The 25,749-nt window shown below is 36.0% G+C and overlaps 1 protein-coding gene across 9 annotated transcripts in view; it reads right to left on the minus strand.

Moving 5' to 3' along the window:
• The window catches only part of ST6GAL2 (ST6 beta-galactoside alpha-2,6-sialyltransferase 2), a 172,098-nt gene that overhangs the window by 77,817 nt on the left and 68,532 nt on the right, over positions 1-25,749 (minus strand). For all 9 annotated transcript variants that reach the window (XR_011969848.1, XM_072621786.1, XM_072621785.1 and 6 more), the window contains exons 2-5: positions 18,932-19,893; positions 7,310-7,407; positions 4,916-5,017; positions 3,120-3,294 (exon numbers count right to left, since the gene is read on the minus strand). Coding sequence is in view for 8 of the 9 variants with exons in the window: in XM_072621786.1 (XP_072477887.1) it covers positions 3,120-3,294; positions 4,916-5,017; positions 7,310-7,407; positions 18,932-19,893 (1,337 nt within the window). In the remaining variant the exon portion in view is untranslated. The remainder of the gene's footprint in view (positions 1-3,119; positions 3,295-4,915; positions 5,018-7,309; positions 7,408-18,931; positions 19,894-25,749) is intronic.

Below are 25,749 nucleotides of genomic sequence, written 5' to 3' on the forward strand. Positions count from 1 at the left end.
AAATTGTCTTTTTATGTTCTCTCTGTATAAGGAAATACTTATGTTTGTATTTGTCAAATTCAGATAACTGAACATTAAAAAAGTTATTGCAAAAAATAAAATTTAAAAAGAAATTAAAGGGGCATATAAACAAAATCTATCAGTAATTTCAAAACAATATCAAGAGAACATGGAAGGGGATATGGGAAGAGATGTTGTTCTATGTTGCCTTGACCATGTACTTGATCATAATTTCTAAAGTTAAGTGAATTTTATACCCTTTCAAAATATGTCAAGAAGTACATTTGCTTCCTGTGTGTGTTCATCCTTCATTGCCAAAGAAGACCATGCCATCAGAGAAATAATGACATGACTTGCACTTTGTTTTGAGGGCGAGAGGGCTGTGCAGGTCACCAGCTTCACTTCTCCTCCACGGACATCTGAATCTGGTGGCCAGATATTCATCAGGATGACTGGAGATGACCCATGATGAGGTAATTGGGGCTAAGTGACTTGCCCAAAGTCACACAGCTAGTGAGTGTCAAGTGTCTGAGGTGAGATTTGAACTCAGGTCCTCCTGACGCCTGCACTGGTACTCTATCCACTGCACCACCTGGCTGCCCTCTTGCTACCTGTGTGACCTTAGGCAAGTCACTTCTTGTGTCTTCTCATCTGTAAAATCAGCAGATTGCATTAAATGACCTCTAAGGGTCTCTTCCAACTCTAAACTTAGGATTCTATGAGCTTTCTGTCAGTGTCTAAGTGGAGTAGAGCTTTATTTTTTTCCTTTCAAAATATACTAAGTATCTAATTAATGTTATTTTAAAAGAACATGAGGACGGGAGATGAATTGACAAGTCATAACAGCAGCAGAGTTGGTTTGAAATAATTTTCTCAAACTCAGGGTCTGCACCCCTTCCTCCCCCCTGTCCTGGGTAAGTAGAGATAGAATGAGATGCAAAACAGGAGCAATATTCAAGAATGCAAGTCATTTTTAAAGTCCTTTCTGTATGACTAGGTCTATAAAGGGCACTGCAGGCATCCAAAAGGTGTAGAAGTCAAGGAAGAGTTGTATTAAATGCAACTTACTTGAATCATTTATGTCTTATAATTCAATGACACATTTAAATATAATTAACAGTAGATACATTTCATAAAAACAAGGTTGGACTAACTGTTTTTCATAGTACATTCCATCTCTAAATCCATGATTTTAAAAATTCTGTGAACTCTCACCATAATCTCACTAGCAATGGAGACCAGGAAATAGTAGAGAATTGGGACACTTTGTCTTTTCATTTCTTTCCTGAAAGATAAATCTACTATTTTGTAAAGTACTTCAGAAGGAAGATACCTTGTTTAATTTTTAATATGTATCCCCACGTGTTTAGTACATTGTCCTGGATGCTTTAGGTAGTTCCAGAGTTAATGGACTAAAGACATAAATGGCTGTGGTACTTTTGAAATTACAGAACATTTTCTTTCAACCTTCACATACTGAGAAAGTCTTCCAGAGCTATTGAGTATATGGGTTTATAACAAGGACATCTGACAATCTCCCTTTGCATTTTAAATTGTTTTGTTCTAATTCAATATTAGTCATACGAATTCATAAAAAAGGCCATTTTCTAAAGAAAGCTTTATTAAACTTCTGTCACATCCTATAATGTTACTTATGCATTATCCCATTCTGTATATACTTTCCTGGCAAACTCTATTATATGTTCTCTCTTAAATGAATAAGATTTTTTCTCTCCAAATGAACAAGAGATGAAGAACTTGGGATTTCACATGAGTAACTGACAAAGTGTCAGACTTCCATTTCTAAGGGGAATAGTGATGTTTGAAACAATATTAAGCACTCATATCTTAACTGTTTCCTGAGTTGTAGATCAAAGAATATATTACTATTGTATCCCAAAGCCCCACACCTCAATCCAACAGCTTTGTACACTGCTAATTCAAGGCATACCAAAATCATTTCTCTAAATCTCTCTCCCTTCTCCTTGCTCCTTACCCAAAACCTTTCCTGATCTTTTCAGCTTTAGTTGCTTTCTGTGTACCTGCTAGGTCCCCTCTGTAGTATGTAAATTTCCTAAGGGGTAGGATGGGTTCCTTTCTGTCTTCGTATCCCAATGTCTTGTCCATAATAAGTATTGAATAGATGCTTATCGAATGGCATTTGAATTGAATTAGATTGTATCCCAGCAGCCAGCTAGTCTAGCCCTCACATGAAAAAGAATTATCCCTACAACAATGTCCTTCCTAAATTTTCATCCCTGGAACAGAACACATTATTCTAGATGTGGGCTAGTAGAGTGGTCTTATAGCTCCTTAATCATGGATGCTATGACTCAGTGAAACTTAAAGCATTTTTTCCCCAACATCATACCACTGATTCATAACTGCCATTCACTATCATCTCTTGATTTTTTTCCTAACAAACTTCTTTAGCCAAATCTCTCCCTACTCCCATTCTCAAGTTGTACAACTGTTCTTTGGTCCAAGTGTAGGATTTTTTATTGCTATTAAATTTTATCATATTAGATCTGATTCATTGTTCTAGCTGGTTGACATCTGTTGGGGTTCTAACTGGGTCATTCAAAGTCTTAGCTATCCATCCCAGGTTCATATTATCTACAAAGGTAAAAACATACTTTTATCCAAGACACTGACTAAAAGATTGAACTATAGAGAGCCAAGGGTCCCAGGGCTCTGTTGCTTCACCTCTCTGGGTATTTGTTTCCTTATCCATAAAATGATGAGGTAGGACGAGCTGACCTTTACAGTCCTGATCAGCTCCAGATTTATAATTCTAGGAAGGATTCCCCAGGCACTTATTTCTTCTAGAACCACATCAGCATGGGTTCATGTACAAACAGTCTTGCTGACTAAGAAGCTGGCATTCGTTTTATGTGGAGATTAATATGACACTAATAACAACCAGAGATTAACATAACACTAGTAACAACGTGTACTACAAAAACCATGACAGACAAAAGAATTTAATGAACAACGTCTGAACCTCTACAGTATGTTTGGTTTTTGCCATTCTTCCACAAGAATGCTAACACCGTCAGTAAAACTTTCAGCCAAACTCATTGCTTTTTTCCAGTCACTCTTAATATACATACACCTACCTATGAAACCAGAAGATGGCGGATTTGGTTGAATCTTCTCTTTAGTGTTCTCTTGGATTATGTCCCAGAGTTGCCAAATAAATTTAGGATGAAGAATATAAAAGGGTTGATTTGGGTTCTTCCTCCGATGCTGAATATAAGGAGTGAAGAGATTGTAATCTGGCTTCTTATACCACTGTGGGGAAAAAAAGACCAAGGAATCAGTGCCAGCAGGTTCAATCCCCTGCAACACAGTCTCACAAAAAACAGTGCAGTGAACATCTCGTATATATTCCTGGGGCAATCTGGGAGCAAAGATGAAAGAGAAAAATAAAAGGGCCCTAACTACAGCCGCATGTAGTCTGCTCAGCTCTCCCGGGAGTGAAAATCCATGAGGATATTGGATGAAAGGCAGGAGGAAGGTGGAAGAGGGGGACAGAGTATCACCAGACTCATTTTCTCTCCTCTCTCATTCTTTGCTTCATAATTTGAGCAAAGGAGTATATGGATATGTAGCTTCCAATTTGCCCACATCCTCTCTGGGATAGGAACACCAATTGGATTTGACTATTCTGGAGTGTCAGGCTCTCTTAGAATCAGGGGCTATTTAGAATTTATGCAGAACAGAGGAAGGAACAGTGTCATGGTAGGAGGGTAAACCCATTGTTCATGAAAATCAAAAAAGTTGAGATAGGCTAGAAAAAAGATACAACCCAGATGGGAGCTAATAGCTGTTTGTCATCCTCCCCTTATCCTCTGACCTCATACAGCCATGGTATCATCAACCTTGATATCATATATATATAGCTTGCTTGTATTTTCATAGCTAGTATGTCACCACTGCTGTTGTTACTTATATTCAAAATAATATAATTTACATAGTACACAGAACCACTAGATAGTGCATGTATCATAAAAGTTGGGCTTTACAGTTATTATTACCTTATTAATTTTATACCCATTAGAATGTAGTTTCCTTGATTACAAGGACTGTCACACTTTCATTTTAATATCCCTAGTGCTAAGCACAATGCCTTAAACAGTTAATAAATGCCTGTTTATTGATTGAATCTTTTGATCCTATAAATCTGAGATTTAAGTGATAACAGAACACCTTAATGACAGTTCTCATAGATACAATGTCTTTTAATTTAAAGTTTACTTAGTACATATCATTTGACCATCAGTTTAATGACACAGGTAGCATAAGCATTGTGCCTACTTAAAAGCTAAGAAAACAGAGGCTCAAAAGTTTTAATGAGCCCAGAGTCACAATATGCCAGATCTTCTAACTCCAAAACAAGACCTTTTTATCATTCTATCAAATAACATAAAAATGTCTGGGGTAGGACCCAAATCAGCTATATTACAGACAGTTATGAATGGTATGTTAAGATAATGAAATTTGAGTGATAGAAGAATTTGCATTCCCTTGCTGATTATTTTCATTGTTAATAGGTCCTTTAAATGGATCTCATAGATGTAGGTCAGTAGAAGGTAAACCCTTAAAAATGAGAAAATCTTAGTTAAATTAATTCAAGTCCCAGGATATTTAGGAGTCCTCAGAAGAACATCTTGGCATTTTACAGTTGATGGGAACAGGGAAAGGAAGAAGATGAACATTTTACTAATAGGCTAATAATTATCATGTATCAGTGTAGTTACATGATCAGTACAATTCAGCTCCTCAAGCAGGTTCATGTTTCCCACTATTAATTAGCCAGAGGCTATACTCATCTCAGTGAATGAAAAGAAATTTGATTCAACATTGTCAGACTGCTGGCTAGGCCAAGAGAAAAGAAATAGGCTAGTCTTACCATGTGGAGATTTGCCGAGTAAGGAGCAGGATCCCAAGCTACTAAAATGACATCCTTATATAATGAACTGTCAATGAAGTGATGGTTTGGGTTTGTCAGAATCTGGAAATACAAAATACAATAAAACAACCCCTGCAGAAGCAATATATTGGATATTCATTTCTTCATCCATGTAAATAAAAATAGTATGAACCACCTTGATTTTTATTCCCTGCAGGTCTTTTCTAATGGGCCAAGTCAATTTGGATTAAGAAGATGAATTTCCATATTCCAATCTTTTCTGCTATTTCTTTACAGACATTTGTCAGTCCTATATGAGGTCTACCCCGCTGCAACTTTTCAGAAAACACAATCTCCCATAAATTCAGATATTCCAAGGTGGAAGAGGCCTTAGAGTTCAGTCATCTTGTCTAACTTCCTCATTTTACAAATTAAGAAATGGAAGCACTGAGAGATTAAGTGATTTGCCTAAAGTTGACACCAGTAGCTAGAATTAGAAAGTCTTCTGACTTTAAATTTGGCATTCATTCCGTTGCTTTACCATGTAGCAGCACTTTGGCTAGAATCTTGGATTGGCTACTCACTTAACTAGGTCATGGAGGCTATTCTAGAGTAATGTCACAAAATCTCCCCTGCCTGAAAAACACCCTAGAATAAAGAAATACTTCACTTGTTGTAGCCCTTTGAGCACGGAAATCCACGCTGTCTTACCAAGGACTAAACCCTTGTAATCACATACGTACAACATATGTATATATATGTTATATATATGTATTATATACGTATATATATAATATATATGTGTGTATGTATATATGTGTGTACATATACACAAGTGTGTATATATATACATACACATGTATATATATACACACACATATATATATACATACATATATATGTATATATATATATACACACATTTGTGTATATGTGTATATCTTTGGTAAAATATATTGAATTTGCTTCTCCACTTGCTGTAGGCTCGGTGAACTGTGAAGAAGGCTAATCTTTACCTGTGCCTCTTGTGCAAGATAAATCACTCAACAACTCTGTATCTCTGTATTTTCTAATACTAATTGCAAGATAGAATACCTGCTATGGCTCTAAGAATAGCTTTGTTATAAATCAGTGGGATTAAAAATATTTTTGAAACATTCAGAATTGATTATTTTTATTTTTCACAGAATACTCAGTTTTTATTTTAAGAGCTTCAGAAAATAAATTATTCTCATTCAAAATTTATAGGTCATAAGGTACCATCCTACAGATTTCATGAGATGAATTACAAACAGAACATAACACTAGTCTTAGTATGGATTACATTACAAATGTACATATAAACTTACAATTACTCAAATGTCAGGTTTCTTTGTGGTTTTTCAATAAACACTCAAAATAGCAAATAACTTAAAGGCTTAGTAATGTAATGAAATCATTACACTAACCAGGTGTGTGTGAAATTTTTAGTTTACACAGTAGGCAAAGTGATTTTTTTCTTGTTCCTATAAAAGGAACATGCAAGATATTATATTTACCCACTTCCATTGAAATCATAGGATTCTAGAGTTAGAATGGACCTCTGAGACTATCTAATCTAACCCCCTTATTTTATAAAAAACCAAGGAGATTAAATAAGGAGATTTGCTTAAGGTCACATAGGTAGTAAGCATCACAGGCACGATTTAAACAATGATATTCAAAATGCTATACTACACTGCTTCACATTAATGAGAAGCTGGGTGTTATGTCCACAATAATATCATAATTTTACAGTGTTAGTACTATGATTCAACTCATTTTAGCTTCTTTATCATCCTACATTTTCTTCCCCCATCTTCGGTCACCATGCTTTCTTTTATTGTTTGTTTTTCTAGGTTGCTTATGCAAATATAATTTAGCAACTGTTACAGCATTCTCAGGCATATCCATGAACATATACAATGCTTTCTCCCCCCCCATCCCCGCCCGCATATCTATTACTACTTTTCCTTCTGGAATGTTCCTATTCTGGTCTTCCATGTACCAATCAGTCTTCTCTTAAGTCAACTCATAGCAGCTGCCAGCATAGTGTACTGAAAGGTTTCTGAATGGTGAATCAGGAAGCATAACTTCCCTCTTACTACTAGTGGCTAGCTATGTGACATTAGACAAGGCGCCTAGGTTCTCTAGCCCCCATTTTCCTAGAAAATGAAGGATATTATTCAAAAATGCCTTCCCACTCTAACATTGTAGAATTCATGCCTGTCATTTATTTTTTCTGCTTCTATTTTCTCATTTACTGACCCCCAATTCATTTTACTTAGGGAATACTGAGATGTATAAACATTAGCAAGCATGGATTGTACCTATATAATCCAATATACATCTGTATGCACAGATCGTTGGTCTTACCTGGGAATTAATGATGCGCATGGTTGTTTTATTTCCAACATCTCTTTCATAACCATGTGTAGGAGCAGAGTTAAACCTCAAAACTGCATCATGAGAATCTAAGGGCACATAAGTGACAAGTTTGCTTTTTTCTCTTTTTGTAGATTAACAGAATCTTGGGGAAATTGTTAACAAACAATCCTCTTGACATGAAAAGATACCCCCACCCCATGCCTTTGAAAAGATGAGAGATCTATGGGTGTGGAACATTACACATATTATCAGATTTTTTGGACATATTGAATGTTTTTTCTAATTTTTTTCTCTTCTTCCTCTTTTTTTTCTTAAAAAAAATTCTTTTTTATATGTGACAGCTCTCTGGGATAAAAAAAGGCACTCGAAGAAATGTTGGTGATATAAAAACAAAAGCAATCAATGAACATTTATTAAGATTTTTAAAATTATGGCAATTTTTCCAAATCTGAAGATGAAGAGTTACTGATAATAAAATTAACTCATTTTCATGTAATTGTTATTAATATCATTACTTGGAAGAATTTTCTGATAAAAATTTCTTATTATAGGTGGAAAAATCAACATGGCAACAGTTGCTCATTCATATTCTTTTAAATTCACTGTAGTGATAATCTTTAATTTTGAGATATCAAAGTGGATTTGTGGTATGGATCTTCTTTGTCTTCCATCCTCCAAGTCAACAGAACTGCGCATAACTAAAAGACTTGGGAGGTATAGTTAATTCATGAAGGTTGCATGGGAAAGAGCATGAATCAGTACTTTTAAAGGTTGTTTATTATGCATTCACACAGTAAGCAGATCAGTAGCAGCAGATCATAGATTCGAAGCTAGAAGAGCTCTGGATGATCACACTATCTAAATTCCTCATTTTTACATATGAGAAAACTGAGGGTCAGAGAGTCTCAGTGAGTAGCCCAAGGTTATAGAATTAGGAAGAGGCAGAGCTAGGAATAAACTCAGTTAATCTCACTCTAAACACTGTGTTCTTTCCTTTGTATCATACTTCCTGTCTCTAAGAAGTTACAACCAGTTAGTCAACATTTGATTCTGATGCAAACTATATTCTTAAAAATTCTTAAGGATCTCAAAGAACTTGTATTTATATAGGTTATAACTATCAATATTTACCTATTGGGAATTAAAAATGACAACTTAAAAAAGATATTAATTCATTTAAAGTAATGGATCCATTGCATGTTAGCATATTTTAATAAATTACACATTTTAATAAAAATGTTTTCTAAAATAAAAGAATAGTGACAAAAGTAGCATTGTTTTACGTATTTTTGCAAATCTCTTTAATGTCTGGCTTAAAGACAGGTGGATTCTTATATTAGCTTCTTTGTTCAATGTTACAATATGCTGTTTTGATTGGAGTATATGAAGAAAATTTGACTTCATATGTAGTTGGAAAAGAGGAATATTTTAATCGAAAAATAAAATCTTAGGATTATTACGATAACAATTTTGATCTTGCGGGTCACATAAAAGGAATATTCACAGGTGCATGGACCACACTTTGATAAACCACTGTTATAATGTTCTAGATTGAACTGAATTCTTTAATTTCTTTTCTTTTGGTCCATACGTATGATATTATCAATGTATGTAACTTTTGTGTAAGTACAGATCAGCAATTCTTCTGTAACTTAGAATCTTTATAGACTTGTGTGAAGCATTGAGAGATTAACATCATAACATATTGTCAGAGCTGGGACATGAACCCAAATTTTTCCATCTCCAAGACTGTCCCTTTGCCACTATACCAATGCCTCTTATTCAACGAGAAATTAAAATTTTCAATTCAACCTTTCCATAATTTAGTGTTTTTGACATTGCGATTGAAACTCACACTAAACCTGATTTTAATATAACCCTGAAATTGGCAGTTGTGTCAAAAGAAAATGAAAAGGATATTCCAACATTATTTTTATTAAAAGGCAAATTTACAGATTCTTGCCTAACTTAAGGGAAGATGAAAAAATCCACCATTATGACTTTATGCTCAAAATACTTTATATCAAGCAATTAGATACTCTGACTCAATAGACTAGATCTGTTATATAATGTATGACTTTTAACTTTATTTCAATGACACACATTTCTTAATTTTCCTATTAATTGGAGGATATGATATTAAAAAATAACTATCATTTATTAAAGCCCTGAACATGTTGAAGACAGTGTTCAGTGCTCATCTGCCAAAAAATATGCTTCTATATAGCAACAGATTGGAGGGTGGAGCTTGAAAACAATTTAGTCTGATGTCCTCATTTTATAGATGAGGAAACTAAGGTCTAGAGATGAGAAGCAACTTAGCTAAGGTCCCAATTTGAAGTCAGAACAGTTTTACTTCTTTTATTATACCAAATTGTCCCACAAATCTAAATTTCCTATGGACATGAACAAGTAGAATTGTATAGGTTACAGTAAAGAGGGTTTGGAATCTTTCAATCAGAGGGTTTATTTTTTCCTTTTACAAAGCAATCTATTGCATTGAAATATGCCTCTCAACTCTCAGTAGAGAGGTGGTGGACTTACAAGTGTAGAATATATTTTCAGAAATAGTCAATATGTTTATTAATTTTGGATGACTGCATTATTTTCTTGCCAGGGGAGGGTTCTACAGAGGAGGAAAGAGAGGATGAGAAGCATGGAAAGTAAAAGTGGTATTTAAAATAACAACATCAAGAAAATACTTTTCTTAAGTAGCTTACAAATGAGGAGTGTTTCTGAATCCATATTAGCAAGTGAACTCCCAGACCAGATTTAAAATTTGCAGGTATAGTATCCAAATATGAACAGTAGGGAAATGAGAATAGAACATTTCATAATGAAAGGTCCCTGGTTCTAGAATACCCTAACCAGGTCCAACATATACCAAATCTCAGGGCACAATATCAAACTTTCCCTCCTCTCCTCTCCTAGCTAGTACAGACCTATAAATACAAATGGCTACTGCCACCAGAGACCCTCTGACACTAAACACTACCTGCTGGAGTCCTAACATGTATTTACTCCACCACCCTATTCTCTGAAGTTGTCAGTGCCACAGAAGTATGATGCAATTGAAAGAATATTGGCTTTATAGTCTAAATATCTGGGTTTAAATCTTGCCTCTGATCCTTAGTATCTATGTAACTTTAGGCAAGTCACTTAACCTCTCTGGGCCTCAGAAAGTAGGGAAATTGGACTAGATTTCTCTGAGCTGCTTTCCATTTTATATATTTCTAAGCCTGATAAAATATTTATATATTTCTGAGCCTTCTCCCTCATTGCTCTCAAGTCTTAGAGGGAATTCTCTTATGTGGCTGTTGGCATCTGCAGCTCCATTTGGTTTGAACTCCACAGAATACAATTCCCTTCCCAGGATAAACCGATCCCAGGAAATCTTTTCATCATACTTGTAATTTAGCTTTAGATACCTGGTACCTTTCTAACTCCCTCAGCCATCCCTCCTCTTCTGACTGGAGAGTTGAAAAGTGGAATATTAAACTCCTCCCAAGTCTGTCCTTACAGAGAAGGGATCCAGACTTTACAGCTAATGCTCCATTTTCCATCTGCAGCTCTATTTGATTTGAGGTCCATAGAACATGATGCCCCTGGCCTTGGTGCTCGCTGGTGTCAACCCCTTTCTATCTCTACTTTTTAGTTTTGTTTTGCATGTTATCTTCCACCATTAGATTGTAAGCTTCTTGAAGGCTTGAAATCAGGAGACTGAGTTTCCTTTTCTTTCTTCCTTTTTTCTCTTTCTCTCTTTTCCTCCTTTCTTTCCTTCCTATTCTTCTTTCCTTCCTCCCTTCGTTTCCTTCCTCCTTTCCCTCCCTCTTCTCTCTCTCTCTCTCTCTCTCTCTCTCTCTCTCTCTCTCTCTCTCTCTCTCTCCTTTCCGTCTTTCTTTCATATTCCCAGGGCTTAGCACAGTGCCCAGAACATAATAGATGCCTACTAAATGTTTGTTGTACTGCATTGCATGGAACTGCATGATGTTTTCCCATAGCATAAATAGTTCACCTATGTTATGGATTAAAATAGATGATGTTGGTCTGGAAGCTACCCACCATGGAGAGCATCTTATTTCAATTCTTGTTCTTAATTCCAAAAACCAGATGAGTTCTGACCAACTGATTTAGCAATAAATTTCTGGAATGATTTCTTCTAAGGAGATTATTTGCATTTTTCTGAAACCAAACAAATAAAACCCTAAGTTTTCTGACTTTCAGAGAAATTTTAGGTATTTAGCTTTGTCTCAAAAAAGCAATTAATATTTAAAATAAAAGCTTCAGTCTAACAACCAATCATTTAATCTAAACAAATGATAACTGCTTTTATTAGTGGATTTCCCCACCAAATTGACTCAACTGATCAGTTAGTTTGCCACCATGCAGAGTCATGGAATCTTAACTATAATGGAGCTTTACTTTAATTCCAGATTATCTCTAAGGTTCCTCTGAGCTTGGACATTGGATATAATTATCTAGTCTAAAACTTTCTTTCTGCAAATTCAGAAACTGAAGTCCAAAGGCACTTGGACAGTTAGTGATGGCACCAGGATCACAACTTATAGCCCCAGGCTCTTAGTCTTAAGCTATTCTATATACTGATTGCTCAGATCTAGCCTTAGCCTAAGATGCCTATGGTTTTCAAACAGTAGGTGCATTTCACATTATTTAGTGAATAAATGTAAATCATTGTACATCTTGTGAAGTTTTTCCCTGTGAAAAGATGTTCCACTATGCATTTCTGAGCTTTAAAACGTAGCTTTCCTAAATCTACATCTACCTTAGTAGTTTAAGTCATCTATAACTTTTCTTTTATATTGGTACATAGAAATTGCCTGTTGGCATTGACCTGAATCACTAAAAGTTGAATATGTAGTAAGTGCAGAGGCAGAAATAACAGATTCTCTTGGGGGGAGGGTATTTATTTTTTAACTACTTAAAGCTGTATGAGATTGGAGTCAGATGAAGATAAAGAAGAAAAAAGTCTGATTCGAAGGGGCATATGGAAGAGAGAAATCTGAAAGTATACCTTTGTGTTTTATAGTTGTGTCAATTACTGGAGAAGGAAATAGCAAAATATTTCAGTATGTTTGCCAAGAAATCCCCAAATGGGGTCACAAAGAGTTGGACATGATTGAAACAACTGTACAACAACAATTATTGGAAACCTTGTTCCCAATGAGGCTTTGAAGAAAGATGCTATCTATTCATATATAGAAACAAAATGAAAGCAAACAATAAATACCAGCCGGGAGAAGGAAAGGAAAGGAAAAATTCTGTTTTTTGGAAGAGATGATATTTCATTCCTGGCACATGGTTATTTGATGACTACTTGAATTGATGGGACAAGTGCACTGCCCTTAGGGATCAAAAAGCTTTTTAAAAAGCAGTAACTTCTTGAGACCCCTTTTAACTCCCAGGTGTCTCCATCTACATTTTCCATCTTTCTTCATGTTCTAATTCTATACATGAAAAGGAAAGCTATGAAATAGTCAAAGCAGGGAATTCTATCTTTTGGTGTTTTTGACAGCAAAAAGTGGTGGGAAAGAACACTGAATTTGGAGTAGAAACAAAACAAGGACCTGGATTTTCTACTTACCATCTGTGTGACCATGGTGGAAAAACCAGCAAAAAACCCTCTCTCAGTCTCAGTTTCCTTATCTGTAAAATGGGGGGTTTGTACAAAATGTTCTTTGATCCTTCCAACTCTACACTTTGAGTCTATGTAACTAAATTCAATTCAGCAGATATTTGCTAAGTGACTAGTATATGCTAAATACTGGGAGAAATTTGAAATTTGTGCAAGCCCTGCCTTCATGGAACTTACACAAAACAGAAACACAGTTAATAGTGATAGTATTACATAATGTAAATGCATTTAATAAGATATTTTTGGAGATGAAAAATATGAGAAATTGTTTTGTTGGACTATTTATGCTTGTTTTCAGAGTTTTCTTGTTCTTTTCTTTCTTTTTTGCATGGCAAGTGGGAGGGAGAAAAATGTTCTTCAGAGTAAAACTAAAAATTTTTAAATTTTAGATTAAATTAGGAAAAAGAAAAGAAAAATATACAGTAGATTCGAGAGATGAAAAGCAAAATGTTCTATGAGATCTGAGGGAAAAGTCATTGAAAAACCAAAGTTGATTTTATGCAGAAAGTAGCATTTGAGTTGAGCTTTAAAGGATGGATAAGAATTCAAACTATGGGCCTGATAATAAAACATGGAACTTTACTATCCAAAGGATAGCAAGACTTACCATGAGATTTTGCCAGAAGGTGATGAAATTTTCAACTTTTGCAAAGATCTGCTTGACATGGCTTACCTGCACTGAGAAAATCTTAGCTGCTTGATGTAATAAAGTAGGAAATTCAGCATGTAATGAGGACAGAAGGAATTAGAGGGAGAAGGGATAGGAGGAGTCCGGCTATGGAAGTTTAGATAAAAGTTAGAAAGAAACCTCACTTGACCAGCTAATAATTCATGTAAAATTAGATTTCATTTTTCTGCTATCTACTGTGTGCAACAATTTAATCTCAGAGATTTTAAACTGAAAGAGACTTTAGAGGCCATTTAGCTCAACCCACTCTTTGTACAAATGAGAAAACTGGGCTTGAGACATTGAGTGATTCCCTCAGGGTTACCCTAGCAGTAAGAGATGGTACCAGGATTTAAAATCAGGTCTTCTAACTCAAAATTCAGTGCTAATTCTGCTGTAACACACTACTTCTCTCCTTTTGGGCTGTGGGCTACTGGATTGATCACTACCCTATAGCAGAAGTCATAACAAAAAATGTAATAATACTGGCATTTTTCTTTTTGTTTTTAGGGACTTGTGATTTCCTCAACTTAGAGAACTCTACTGATATGAAACTTCCTTTAATGATTTATCCTTTCTGCAACTAGTATCTTATTTGTAAACCACTTTGAATCTAATTTTGCATGGATTATTAACTTTTAAAATTTCATAGTCTTCCTTAGAATGGAAGGCATTCTTTACCTGCAATTGATAGAGAAAAGACCAGAGATTCAGAGAAGTAAGGAATTTACTCAAGATGACCCAGGGAGCTGGAGACAGAGCCAGGACGAAAGGTCGGGCTTCCTCTGTCCTAATCCATTGGTTTTTTCCCCTACTTTTCCCCAAATTCTCTCAGAAGAGGATGGTTTACATGACATCAAACCATTCTCTAATTGCTGAAACCCTCTTGTACCTGGCCCCACATATACCAGTTTGAATCTTAATTAAAAAAAATTAAAAACCTAATTTTTTTTCCAACTCAAAACATTAGAAGACTGAGCAAGAACTAGCTTCACTGCTTTACAATTCCTTTTTCCCGGACTGCTAGGTGAGGTGCTAAGGCTAACAAATGATTACTGTTTATATGTTATGGAGGAAAATAACATCTTATGACACTGAGAAAGAATTTCCATGTTGCCAAAACAGTTCTGTTTGCTTTTAAAATAACACATTCTTCAAGTTGATCGTGTTTACAACAACTACACTTTCCTGCTTTCAGAAACAATTACAATGTATGACTCAGTCTGGAAGAGGAAAAAATCACTTTCAGATTGTATCCCTAGAGTAAAAAACACAAGAGGGAGCTAAAGGGCAACCAACAGAAGAACTTCCATCAGAAATGAGTTTCTGCCTTAGGAGATAGTGGGAAATTTAGTATTTTTTTTTTTTAAGATTACCTTGCTTGGTCAGATTTGTGGTTTTAGTATATTAGAGACTTCTCTATAGACTGGACTGGTAGGTGCTGGTACTAGTTTTGCCATCAATATATTATATGGCCATGACCTTGGGGAATTTCTGTTTCTCACCTACTCAGCCTCCATCCTTAGCTTTCAAATAGAGAACATCAAATCTGATTCCCTTATACCTGCCTAGTTCCTGGAGGGAGGTTATAAAATTGATTTTGACTATATAGTCCAAGGGACTGAGTTCTTTGGAGGAAAGGACTACATAAATACTGAGTTTTATAGCTGTTGTTAAATTCCACGAGTGTTGAACTGGGGTGAGGCAGAGAGGGGGGTTCCAGCATTTAATACTGCTGAACAGATGTTGACTAAGAGAAACAAAAGCTTACCTATATCCAAAAATTTAATTAAGCTGTTAATAAATATGCACATGTATTATATACATATGTGAATAGACATTGTAGAGGAGGGCACTAGCACAGAGAATTTTTGGAAGAATTTATTTGAAGGAAACCAGAAAGTTTAAAAACATACATACACACAACAGAGTTTCCAAAGGGTGATTTAATTAGAATGCTACAATTCACCTAATGACTAATCATGAACAGTAGTTGTGGTTCTATCTGCCCTTCGTTTTCGAAGAGGACCATGACATCAGAGAAATGATGACATGACTTGCACTTGACTTTGTTTTCAGCGAGGGAGAGCTGTGTAAGGTCACCAGCCTCACTTTCTTCTCCTGAGCCATCTACTTGCCTTAGTTTTCTGATCTGTAAAATGAGCTGGAGAAGGAAATAGCAAACCATTCCAGTATCTTTGCCAAGAAAATCCCAGTCAGGGTCATAACGAGTCAGACACAAGAGAAACTAATGAACAACGAAAGTAAGAACAGCCCACTTGTACAGCACTTTAGAAGATACAAAGCATTTTCCTCAAAAAAACCCCCAAAAAACAAAATCCCTGAAGTGCAGAGTGTTGCATGATTGTCCCCGTTTTATAGAAGACAAAACAGAGACTCAGACCCAGAAAAGTTAAACTGACTTACCCAAACTTATGCTATTAATTGCCAATAGAGTTAGAATTCAAACCTATATACAGGTTGTAAGGCCAACACACTAAAGTGAGATAAAACTCAACGTGTTTTTGTACCTTTAGGAACCACTCAATTTCCTCCCTAATGAATTCTTATAGAAAATAGACTGTCGAGACACAGTGTGGTATAATGGAAATAAATGGAGTCAAAGCGTAGGGACTGGAGTCTTGGATTTCTTCTAATAATCTTTATGGGGAAAATGCTGAGCCTGTGACTTCACTTATCTAGTAAAACTCCTAAATGTGGAGCATCTTCTTTGCAATTTAAAGTCTTAAGAGAGTTGCCTACACTTAGGCCCCACAATACCAAGATGTTAGGGAATTTGCCTAGGGACATACAGTGCAGATGTGTTAAAGGTGAGATGTTTTCCTAACTCTCTTTCCAATTATTCATGTTGCCTATCAACATTTATGCCTCAGGGTCAAAATTTCACTTGTCTGGTTCTTCAATTCCTTCTTGTGTAAAACACAGCTTTCACTAGATGGTCTCACAGATCCCCTATGGCATACCATAGGATCTGATTTCCTGACTCAGTCAGGTGGAAGATACGAAACTAAATCTAGAAAAAAAAGAGATGCAAAGAGTTCCAAATAAGAACAGTAATGAACACAGTGGCTTTAGAATATAACACCAAAATCTCTATTTTTTTCATTACATTTGGTCCTCATATAAGAGAAGGAATGATGAGGTTGATGTTTCCCCCACAAACTTTCAAACCACTGCTTATTTCTGGAAAAAAGAAAAAAGAAAAAACCTGAGGCCACCTTGACCTAATTTTAGCCAGAAATACATTCTAGAACGTTTGAGAAACTGATCAACAGTAGGTAATTTTAGCATGAGAATACAGGGATTCCATTCCTCAGACTTGAACTTCAGTCAAATCACAAAGATAGAAAACAGGCACTCACTTCTTTCTTTCTTGACCTGACACCTGACACTTACCTGACACTTACAAATGAATGTTCCTTTTGGTTCAGTTGCAATATAACTTTTATCCATCTGTTTTCTGACTAATTTTTCTTATATTTAAATCTAACCAAGTCTTACTCTGCTCGAAAAAATCTTCAGTAACTCTCTATTGTCTATGAATAGTTTAAACTTATTTGCATCTGACATCAAAACTTTTCCAGTCTGGAGTCACAGTACCTTTTTAGCATTAGGCTATCTCCACACATTCTATGTTCTAGTCAAAGTTCTCACCATCCTTGCCATCCCCAGCTTCTAGCTTAAGACACACCCTCTATTCTTTCCACCTTTGCATCCATGCTCACATTATTCCTTGTACTTGTAAGATGACCTCCTTTCCTTTCATGTCATTGAATTCCTACCCAAACTTAAAAGTCTAAATCAAGTAGTATGTTCCTCCACTACTTTACCTTCCTATTTTCACTCCAATTAGCACCTTATTTTTTTTACCCCTCTAAAACCCTCATTATACAATATTGTGCATCCTTATAACCTTCGTTGGTATCTTTACTCCTTACTAGATGCTAAACTCTAACAAAGCAGGATTTGTGACTTATCTAAATTTGATATTTCTCATACTCGTTAGCATCCAGTGACTGCTTAATAAATTGAACGAAAGAAACAAAATAGATTAGATGGTAGGTACATAATCCAATTTTCCTATTGGAATTTGACAGGAAAAATCTTGGCGGAATGTGTGTGTGTCTGTGAATATGTGTGATAGCATGCAGCACAATTTATTAAAGGGTTATGTTGCAAAAGTCATTCAAAAGTCAGGTGTTTGGAACTGTGAATTCATTTTCCCATGGTAACAATGCTCTAGATAATGACTGTTAAATTCTTGGCTCCAGCTAGCCCACAAAGGCCTATTTAACCTGTGTCGCACCTATAATGAACATACTTCATGTGTCATTACCCTCTGGAGTCTTTGCTCACTTGTCCTCTCATTTGCTCCTCCCATGATTCAGATGTTTCATGGGTTAAACAAATTTTGTGGATTAGTCTGGGAATCTAACCACAACACACAGTATTGTTTTTGAGGGAAAATTAATCTTATGGTTAACAGTGCGAAGAAAACTCTTTGGGACCAGGAAACAAATAGTTCCTTTCCATTTCTTACTCCACTTTGAATCCTGAAGCTGGGGTAATGAAAGAGCAGAGGGAACAAGATCTATTTTCTTCAGAGTCTGGAGGTACCTTTTCATACTCCTTATGTAAGTTACATTCTTAATTCTGAGAATATCTTTATCTCTTCAGCCTGGTACAGCGAAGCAGAGAACCTGTGTCCAGAGCTCACTCCTGATGCTTAGTAGCTCATTGATTTGGGGAAAGTCATCGGACTTTGCCTGCTCATCTTTAAAGCAGGTGACCTTAAAATGGTTGAGTTCAAAGTCTTGCCTCTGATGCTTCACTGCTGTATAACCATGAATAAGTCCCTTGTCCCTTAAGCTTTGTGAGACTCAGTTTCCTCATCTGTAAAATGAGAATAACAATAGAGCCCATCTCACAGGTGAGGTCTGCATAAGGTAACATAGGCAAATTGCTTTGCAAATGTTAAAGTGTTATGTAAATGCCATTTTATAACATTTAACAAAATACCAATAATTAGTATAATTTTTATGTCTCTGAGGTCCCTTCCGGCTGTAGATCTATGACCCCATAATCTCTGCTGAACTCACAGATCAAGCACTCAGTGTCTCAGTGAGGAAAAAGGACTCAATTAAAGAAATAGCCATCAATAGTATTGTGGTCAGCAGGATCTATATTTGAAGTATCTCAAACAGTAGCCTAATGATTACCCATTTATTGCTGCAAAAAAAATGGCCAATGGAAAATTTTTTGAACTCACCTATTTCTTCCCCCAAGGAGGAGTTCAGGATTGCACCTGCAGACATGACTACTGCACAGCTACCAAAACCTTGAGGATAAAGTTTGCTGAGGGGTGCTTGAGGGACATGCTTCTCCCAGCCGAGGTCTGAAAAGGGGGCCTCCTTTCCATCCAGAGTCCTCACAGTCACACGGTCCCTGAGCTCACACAACAGCTGTTCCCTTGTCAGCTTGGTGTTCCGTTTTCCCCTAAACCTCACCCTATGCTTATTGGTGGTGAGATAATCTTTCATTGCTTTTTGTAGGCGTGGATTTAACATTTTTGAAGAGACATTTCCTTTCCAAAGCCGGTACAGAAAGGACTTAGACATGGTGGAATAGAGTCTGTCCCAGTGGGGCAACTGCTGGCTTCTCTTGTGCCTTGAGATCATTTTCTTTTGATTGTGTCTAATGCCCCCTTGCTGAAGCTCCTCACTGAGGGGTCCAAACTTCACCATCTGCTGGCCATGACTGCGTGACATAGGTTGGCCCAAAGTAAAAAAATAGTCATCGTCTACTTGATAGAAAAGGCGTGGTGATTTTTTTCTTGTCTGAGAAGGAAAAAACTCTTCATTTTCCAAACCGTCTTTCATTTCAGTCCATTTCTGAAGGCTATTGGGACCTAAGTTAAATGAATCAAAAAGGTCTCCATTGAGAAGCACCTCATTCCCATCAATGGTTTCAGAAAAGGATGGGTCATGCATGGCCCCCATAATTGATCTCTGTTTTCCTTGGATAGGCAGGATTCTTTTAGTTTCAACATATGAGAAGGAACTTGGAACTGGTTCCACAGTGTTGCTATCTGTGAAATAGATGAAGATCACTAAAAAAAGGAGACCCCAAGCAAATATCCCAAAGAGCATTAGTTGTTTCCATTGTTTCAAGTTCGGTTTCATGGCAGAGCCTGTATCAACCCTTCTATGTCCTGGAGTAGTGGCAGGCAACCTACAGGACAACATTAAAGGTTAGCATAAGCACACACAATACTTTTTTACACAAATATAGTAGAAAAATGACACAAGTTGATGAGTTTACCCAGGATAAACTCCACAGATCTATCTCTCAGTTTTTTTCTCCAGTTTTTAATGAACAGTTCTTACTGACTAGAAGTGGAAATACTTTTCCTCACTTAAGTACATTTCTTCACCTGTTTTTTTAATCAATCAATCAACAAGCACAAGTACTTATTTACCATTTATTATTATGTCTCAGGCATCTAGGTGAGCCATGAAGATACAAAAGAAAAAAAATCAGTCCCTGTTTTTCAGGAGTTTAAATTTTATGTAATGAGACATCTAGGTGGTACAGTGCACTCACTGTGTCTGCAGTCAGACATGCATGAACTCAAGTTTGGCTTCAGACACTAACTAGCTGTGTGACCCTGGGCAAGGCACTTAACCTGTTTGCCTCAGTTTCCTAAAAGAGGGATAATGATAGCACCTACATATAAGGGTTGTTTTGAGAAACAAATGTGCTTACCAAAGTGCCTGGCATGTAGTAAGTGCTATCATCATCATCATCATTAATAGTGGAGAAAACAGGTACAAAAGTAAGTATATACAAGATACAGATTAGATAAAAGGCAACCTTGGAGGGGAAGGCATTAACAGGTGTGTGTATGTGGCAATGTAGACTAATGTAGACTAAGAACATCTTGGGCAGAAGGTTTTTGAGTTGAGTCATAAAGAAAGCTAGGGAGTCTAAAAGGAGAAGATGAGATGAGGAAGACAAGTGTTCTATGCATGAAGGACATTCAATACAATGGCACGAAGACAGGATATGAAGTATTGTGTTTAAGGATGAGCAGGTGCAGAGAGGGAAGTAATATATAAGAAAACTGGAAAGATAAGGGGATAGGTTACACACATATATTAATAACACATATGGAAACATACACATACACACAATATACACACATATGTGTGCTGTATACCTGTTTTCTCCAGTACTTCTTGAACATCATTAGAATAAATTAATGAGATGTAAAAATTACATAATGAAAAATTTTAATATATGTACTAAAAGTTATGTGGGCCCCTTCAAAAGAGTGTCTTTTGGAGGCTATCCACTTACCCCAACAATGCTGTTATTACTTACAACCTTTTTAAATCTCCTCTTTGAGAGTTCAATTAAATTTAAAGTTATTAAATTTATTAATATTTAATATTAAAGTTTAATTAAACACCCTAAATGGTAATATATATTTGAAAGCAGATTTGATTTTTGGAACTTGATATGTTTTGTTCAGAGCCATCCTATCAACAAGTTGAAGGAAGTGGCTGATAAAACTAGCTAATGCGTGTATGATAGGATCAAATAGAGAATATGATTAAAGTTATCAGAAGTGGAAACCAGCAAAGATGGTGGATTAGGATGAAGCAGGACATCCCACTTTTCCCCATAACTATTGCAACAAAGTTTTAGAAAAAGCCCTAGTCTGAGCTGTGAAATCCAAGAAGAAAACACAGTGAGAGATATTTCCATCCCAGGGAGTAGGAACAGAAGCTAGCTAGCAGCTTTATCCTTCTGACTCCAGAACTAGATTTTGGACATAGCTTAGACTAAGGAAGGGATCTGTAGCTAGGTCCTGTTTTACCCTGTAATGAGCAGCCAGTGGATTCAACTGAGACCTACCCATGGGCTCTTTGTTGAGACAAGGGCAGGAACAAAACTGAGAAGCAGTTATATGGCACTGATATTGAGGTAGGGTTATATGTTAAATCCACAGAACAGGGCTAATGTCTACAGTTAAGTGACCAGGGCAAGGAGCTCAGATCAAGGCAGAAAGCTTACAAAAACTTCAAGTTAGATAACTGGAGCTGGGGTCTATGGCTACTTCAATAAAACGGAAATTTAGTTTTCCCATCCAGATCCAAACTAGGGTCAGAAGTTTGAAAACCTCAGACCAGGAGGTCAGCAACTAGATATTCACTCTAGATCAAATTGCTTAGAATGTACTGAATGTTTATATATTCCCCCACCTTAGCTATTCCTGAGATCCTTTAGAACCTAAAACTCAATATCCAGAGAAACAGCAACAAAATTCAATAAAATACAAACCAAGACCGATTAAGTTCCCAACATGCCCTCCAGAAGGGCACAGAGCCTGGCCATAATACAAAGTCCTAACAAAGCAAAAAAAGCCTCCAAGATAAGAACATGTTCTGGAGATAGGGATACCCAAGACACAAACCCAGGAAATAAAGAGTATTCTAAAATACCTACAACCAGAGTTTCAAAGAAAAACACAGCTTGACCCCAAAGTCAAGTAGAATTCCTGGAAGAAATGAAGCAGTAATTAAAATAATCAGAGAGATGTGGTTTTCTGAGTTGCCTTTAAGTGACTCAGAAGAAAACTCTTAAGTAGATGTTTCTGAAATATCTTAATGCTAGCATCATTAAGATAAATATATGCCTTCCCAAAGTGAACATTTTGAAAGGTACCATTCATTTGAAAGGGCAGCTAGGTAGAAAAATGGATAGAGCGCAGAGCCTGGAGTCAGGAAGATCTGAGTTCAAATTCAGCCTCAGACACTTGCCCAGGGTCATTTAACTTGCCTCAGTTTTCTCATCTGTGAAATGAGCTGAAAAAGGAAATGGCAAACCATCCCACCAATATAAACCCCAACTGGGGTTAAAAAATGAACAAAATTCATTTGAACGCATAAGATCTAGTAGGTTAAAAGCTTACCAAATCTTATTAATTTACATACATTTTATGTATGTGTTTGCATACAGTCTGTGTGTATGTGTGTGTGTGTGTGTGCGTGAAAATCTAGGAGGACTTCAATCGTAGAAACTTCCTTCATTTATGCAAGTGGTCGATAACTTGAAACTTTAAGAGGTTCCTTGCCTTTATCCATGGTCACATCAAGTTTGGCCTTTATTCAAAGAAAACTCTCTCTCTCCCTCTCTCTCTCTCTGTCCTCTCCATGTTATATGTGCACTTTGTATTCATATATGTATATACTCAGTTTTATGTAATAGAGATGAATATGTATATACATACATATCTACATATGTCTTGTCCCAGGAGACAAACTATTTACAGATAATAGACAAATTTTCTCTATGAGATACACACATACACACACATATGTTAATATATGCCTACATACTGACTATAAATTTATATATACATGCATACTTCCTTAAAAACACAGGAGGACTAAAGTGAGACAATATGAATATAAAAGCAAAATCATGTGTAATAAAGCAAACAAGCTTGGATTTTCTAAGTCAAATGACTGAATCTATTCCAGTCAATGCAGAAGTAACAACTCAAGGTTCAAGTGTTTTTGGTGACCCCTTACTCTCACACACGGAACAGTCTTTAATAAACAAAGTGCTTTAATCTTAATTATGAAATGAGTTGTTTGCAACAGAGGAGGAAAATACTAATTTAAATGATGGGGGGATGAGAATAAGATTGTATAGAACTGAAAAAGATCTCTCAGAGAACCCCTAGTCCAATCCTTTCCTTTTTACAGTTGAAGAGACTGAGATCCAAAGAATTTAAATGACTTGCCCAAATCCTTGCTGAAAGTAAACATCAGTAAACAGATTATTTGAACCCAAATTCTCTTTCCACACTACTTTGAGTTCCTAACATAAATCGCACAGCTAAACTGAAGTTGTGGATAAAACACATTTTCTCTTTTTTGCTTCTCCCCAAACACTACATGTAAAGTGAATGGAAAAGAGGTGAGGCTGAATTACTCTGAGCTCCTTGGAAACAAGTATTATAATATGAGAAGTATTTTTCATCAGATAAGATTTATGTGGTTCTTGATGCATTGTAAGAATAGAATAGAATGGGATAACTGCTTCAGCTCTGTATGAAGATCTGACATTTAATATTCCAAACCCCTTTGTTTCAAGTTCTAGAAACACAATAAATGCAAACGTAAGGGGCCAATTAAGAGAGTATTTTGCAAAATAATGAAATCATAAGCAACTGAAAAACCACTGCTCATAAAGCCTGAATAGGATCATTAAAAGTGCTGAATTACTCTGATATCAGCACTTAAGTCAAAACCCAGTCCCAGAAACAGATGGTCAGACAGACAAAAAGATGGAGAAACTATGTGTTGGGGGAGTGGGGTGGGACTCAAATAGTATAACTCATGCTTTTCCTCATAATGATCCTTAGAAAGAAACTTGTCGCAGATAGATACAAAAACATTTGTTTGCTTAACTGGACAAAAAACTGGTGACTAGATGGTCATTCAGTCACATTTAACAACTGAAGACATGTTTAATTCTTCCTCAGTTCTGTCATATTAGAGTTGCCACATCATGTTAAGCTTAAGTTGTCATCATCTTTCACATTTCTTGTTCCCATTCCCTCATTCCCATAGTCAAAACTCTTATTCTTCTGACTATAGCAATAGTGTGCTAAAGCTCTCCTGGCTCCGATCAATCCATCACACAACTGTCAAAGAAATCTCCCCAATACACAGTTTTGATCACTTTACTCCCTTCCTTAAAAAATTTAGTGACTCCTCACTGAGGAATCCATGGAATAAAAATCCAAACCACTTATCTACTGTCACTCCTAATCTCTGATAAAATTCTACCCTTCTTTCAAGGCCCAGCTCAAGTACCATCATCATGAAGTTTTCTTTGATTGTCTCTAGTTAGAAGTCAGGTTACTCTCAAATTTTTCACTTTTCTTTGACTTTATTTTGTAGTACAGTTTCTTTATGCAGATTTTATCTCCATTATATTTCTTTCCCATTGTAAATACATACAAATAGAGATTGTTTCATTGTTTGTACTTAAATCCCCAGAGCCTAGCACACAGTAGGCCCCCCCAAATATATATATATATAATATATATGTATATATATATATAATCGGTTGACTAACTGTAAATTTCTTAAAGATAGAAGCTGTCATTCTATTTCTTAATCCTTGGTGTCCAGCAAAATAACTTGTACAAATACTAATGGGTATTTATAAAAATGTTTGTTTTTTGGGGAAATACCAACTAATTTTGCTATTATAGTTCCTTCAATATGCTGGTGAAAATTATCTTATTGTGAATAATCTAATTCGTGATTTGATAGTATAATATCAATCAAGTGAATTAGAGATGGAAAATAAGCTAATTTTCCCTGAATACCAAGGAAGGGTTGTTTATTTATCCTAAATTTGTGCAGACTTTCCTTGATCAGAATAGTTTTTGATGACTAAAACTGGTGAATTATCATCAGTATTCCAATAAGGAGATTATACATATAACTGAGATGTTAAACAAGTTTAGAATCTATCATGAAATCATTCTAACATGTCAATTCATCAGTGTTCAAAATATTTTAAATTCATGAATCAACATTCTTGGCCCATTTGAACTTTTCGCCTTCGTCCCAAACATTTTTGAAACACATACATGCGCGTGCATGCATACACACACACACACACACACACTTTCTGCAGTGTTCTTTCCCTATTTTGGTAAAGATCCTGTTTGTGGTAAATTCTATATTTTGGTAAATATCCTTTTTATTCCTAGGACAAACTTATTCCTTCTGAAAGGGATCCAAAAATGAAAACTTCCCAAAATACTACAGCATAATTCCAGAGCTTGCACATCAAAGAGAAAACATTGCAAGCAGCCAGAGAGACAAACAATTCAAATATCATGGAACTACAGTCAGGATCACACAAGGTTCAGCACCTTCCATATTAAAGGAGTGGAGGGGTTAGGATACGATATTTTGGGAAGCAAAAGAAGTAGGATTAAGACCAAGAATAACCTATCCAGCAAAACTTAGTATAATCCTTCAGGGGAAAAAA

Source organism: Notamacropus eugenii, chromosome 6, assembly GCF_028372415.1.
Source record: "Notamacropus eugenii isolate mMacEug1 chromosome 6, mMacEug1.pri_v2, whole genome shotgun sequence".
NCBI lineage: Eukaryota > Metazoa > Chordata > Mammalia > Diprotodontia > Macropodidae > Notamacropus > Notamacropus eugenii.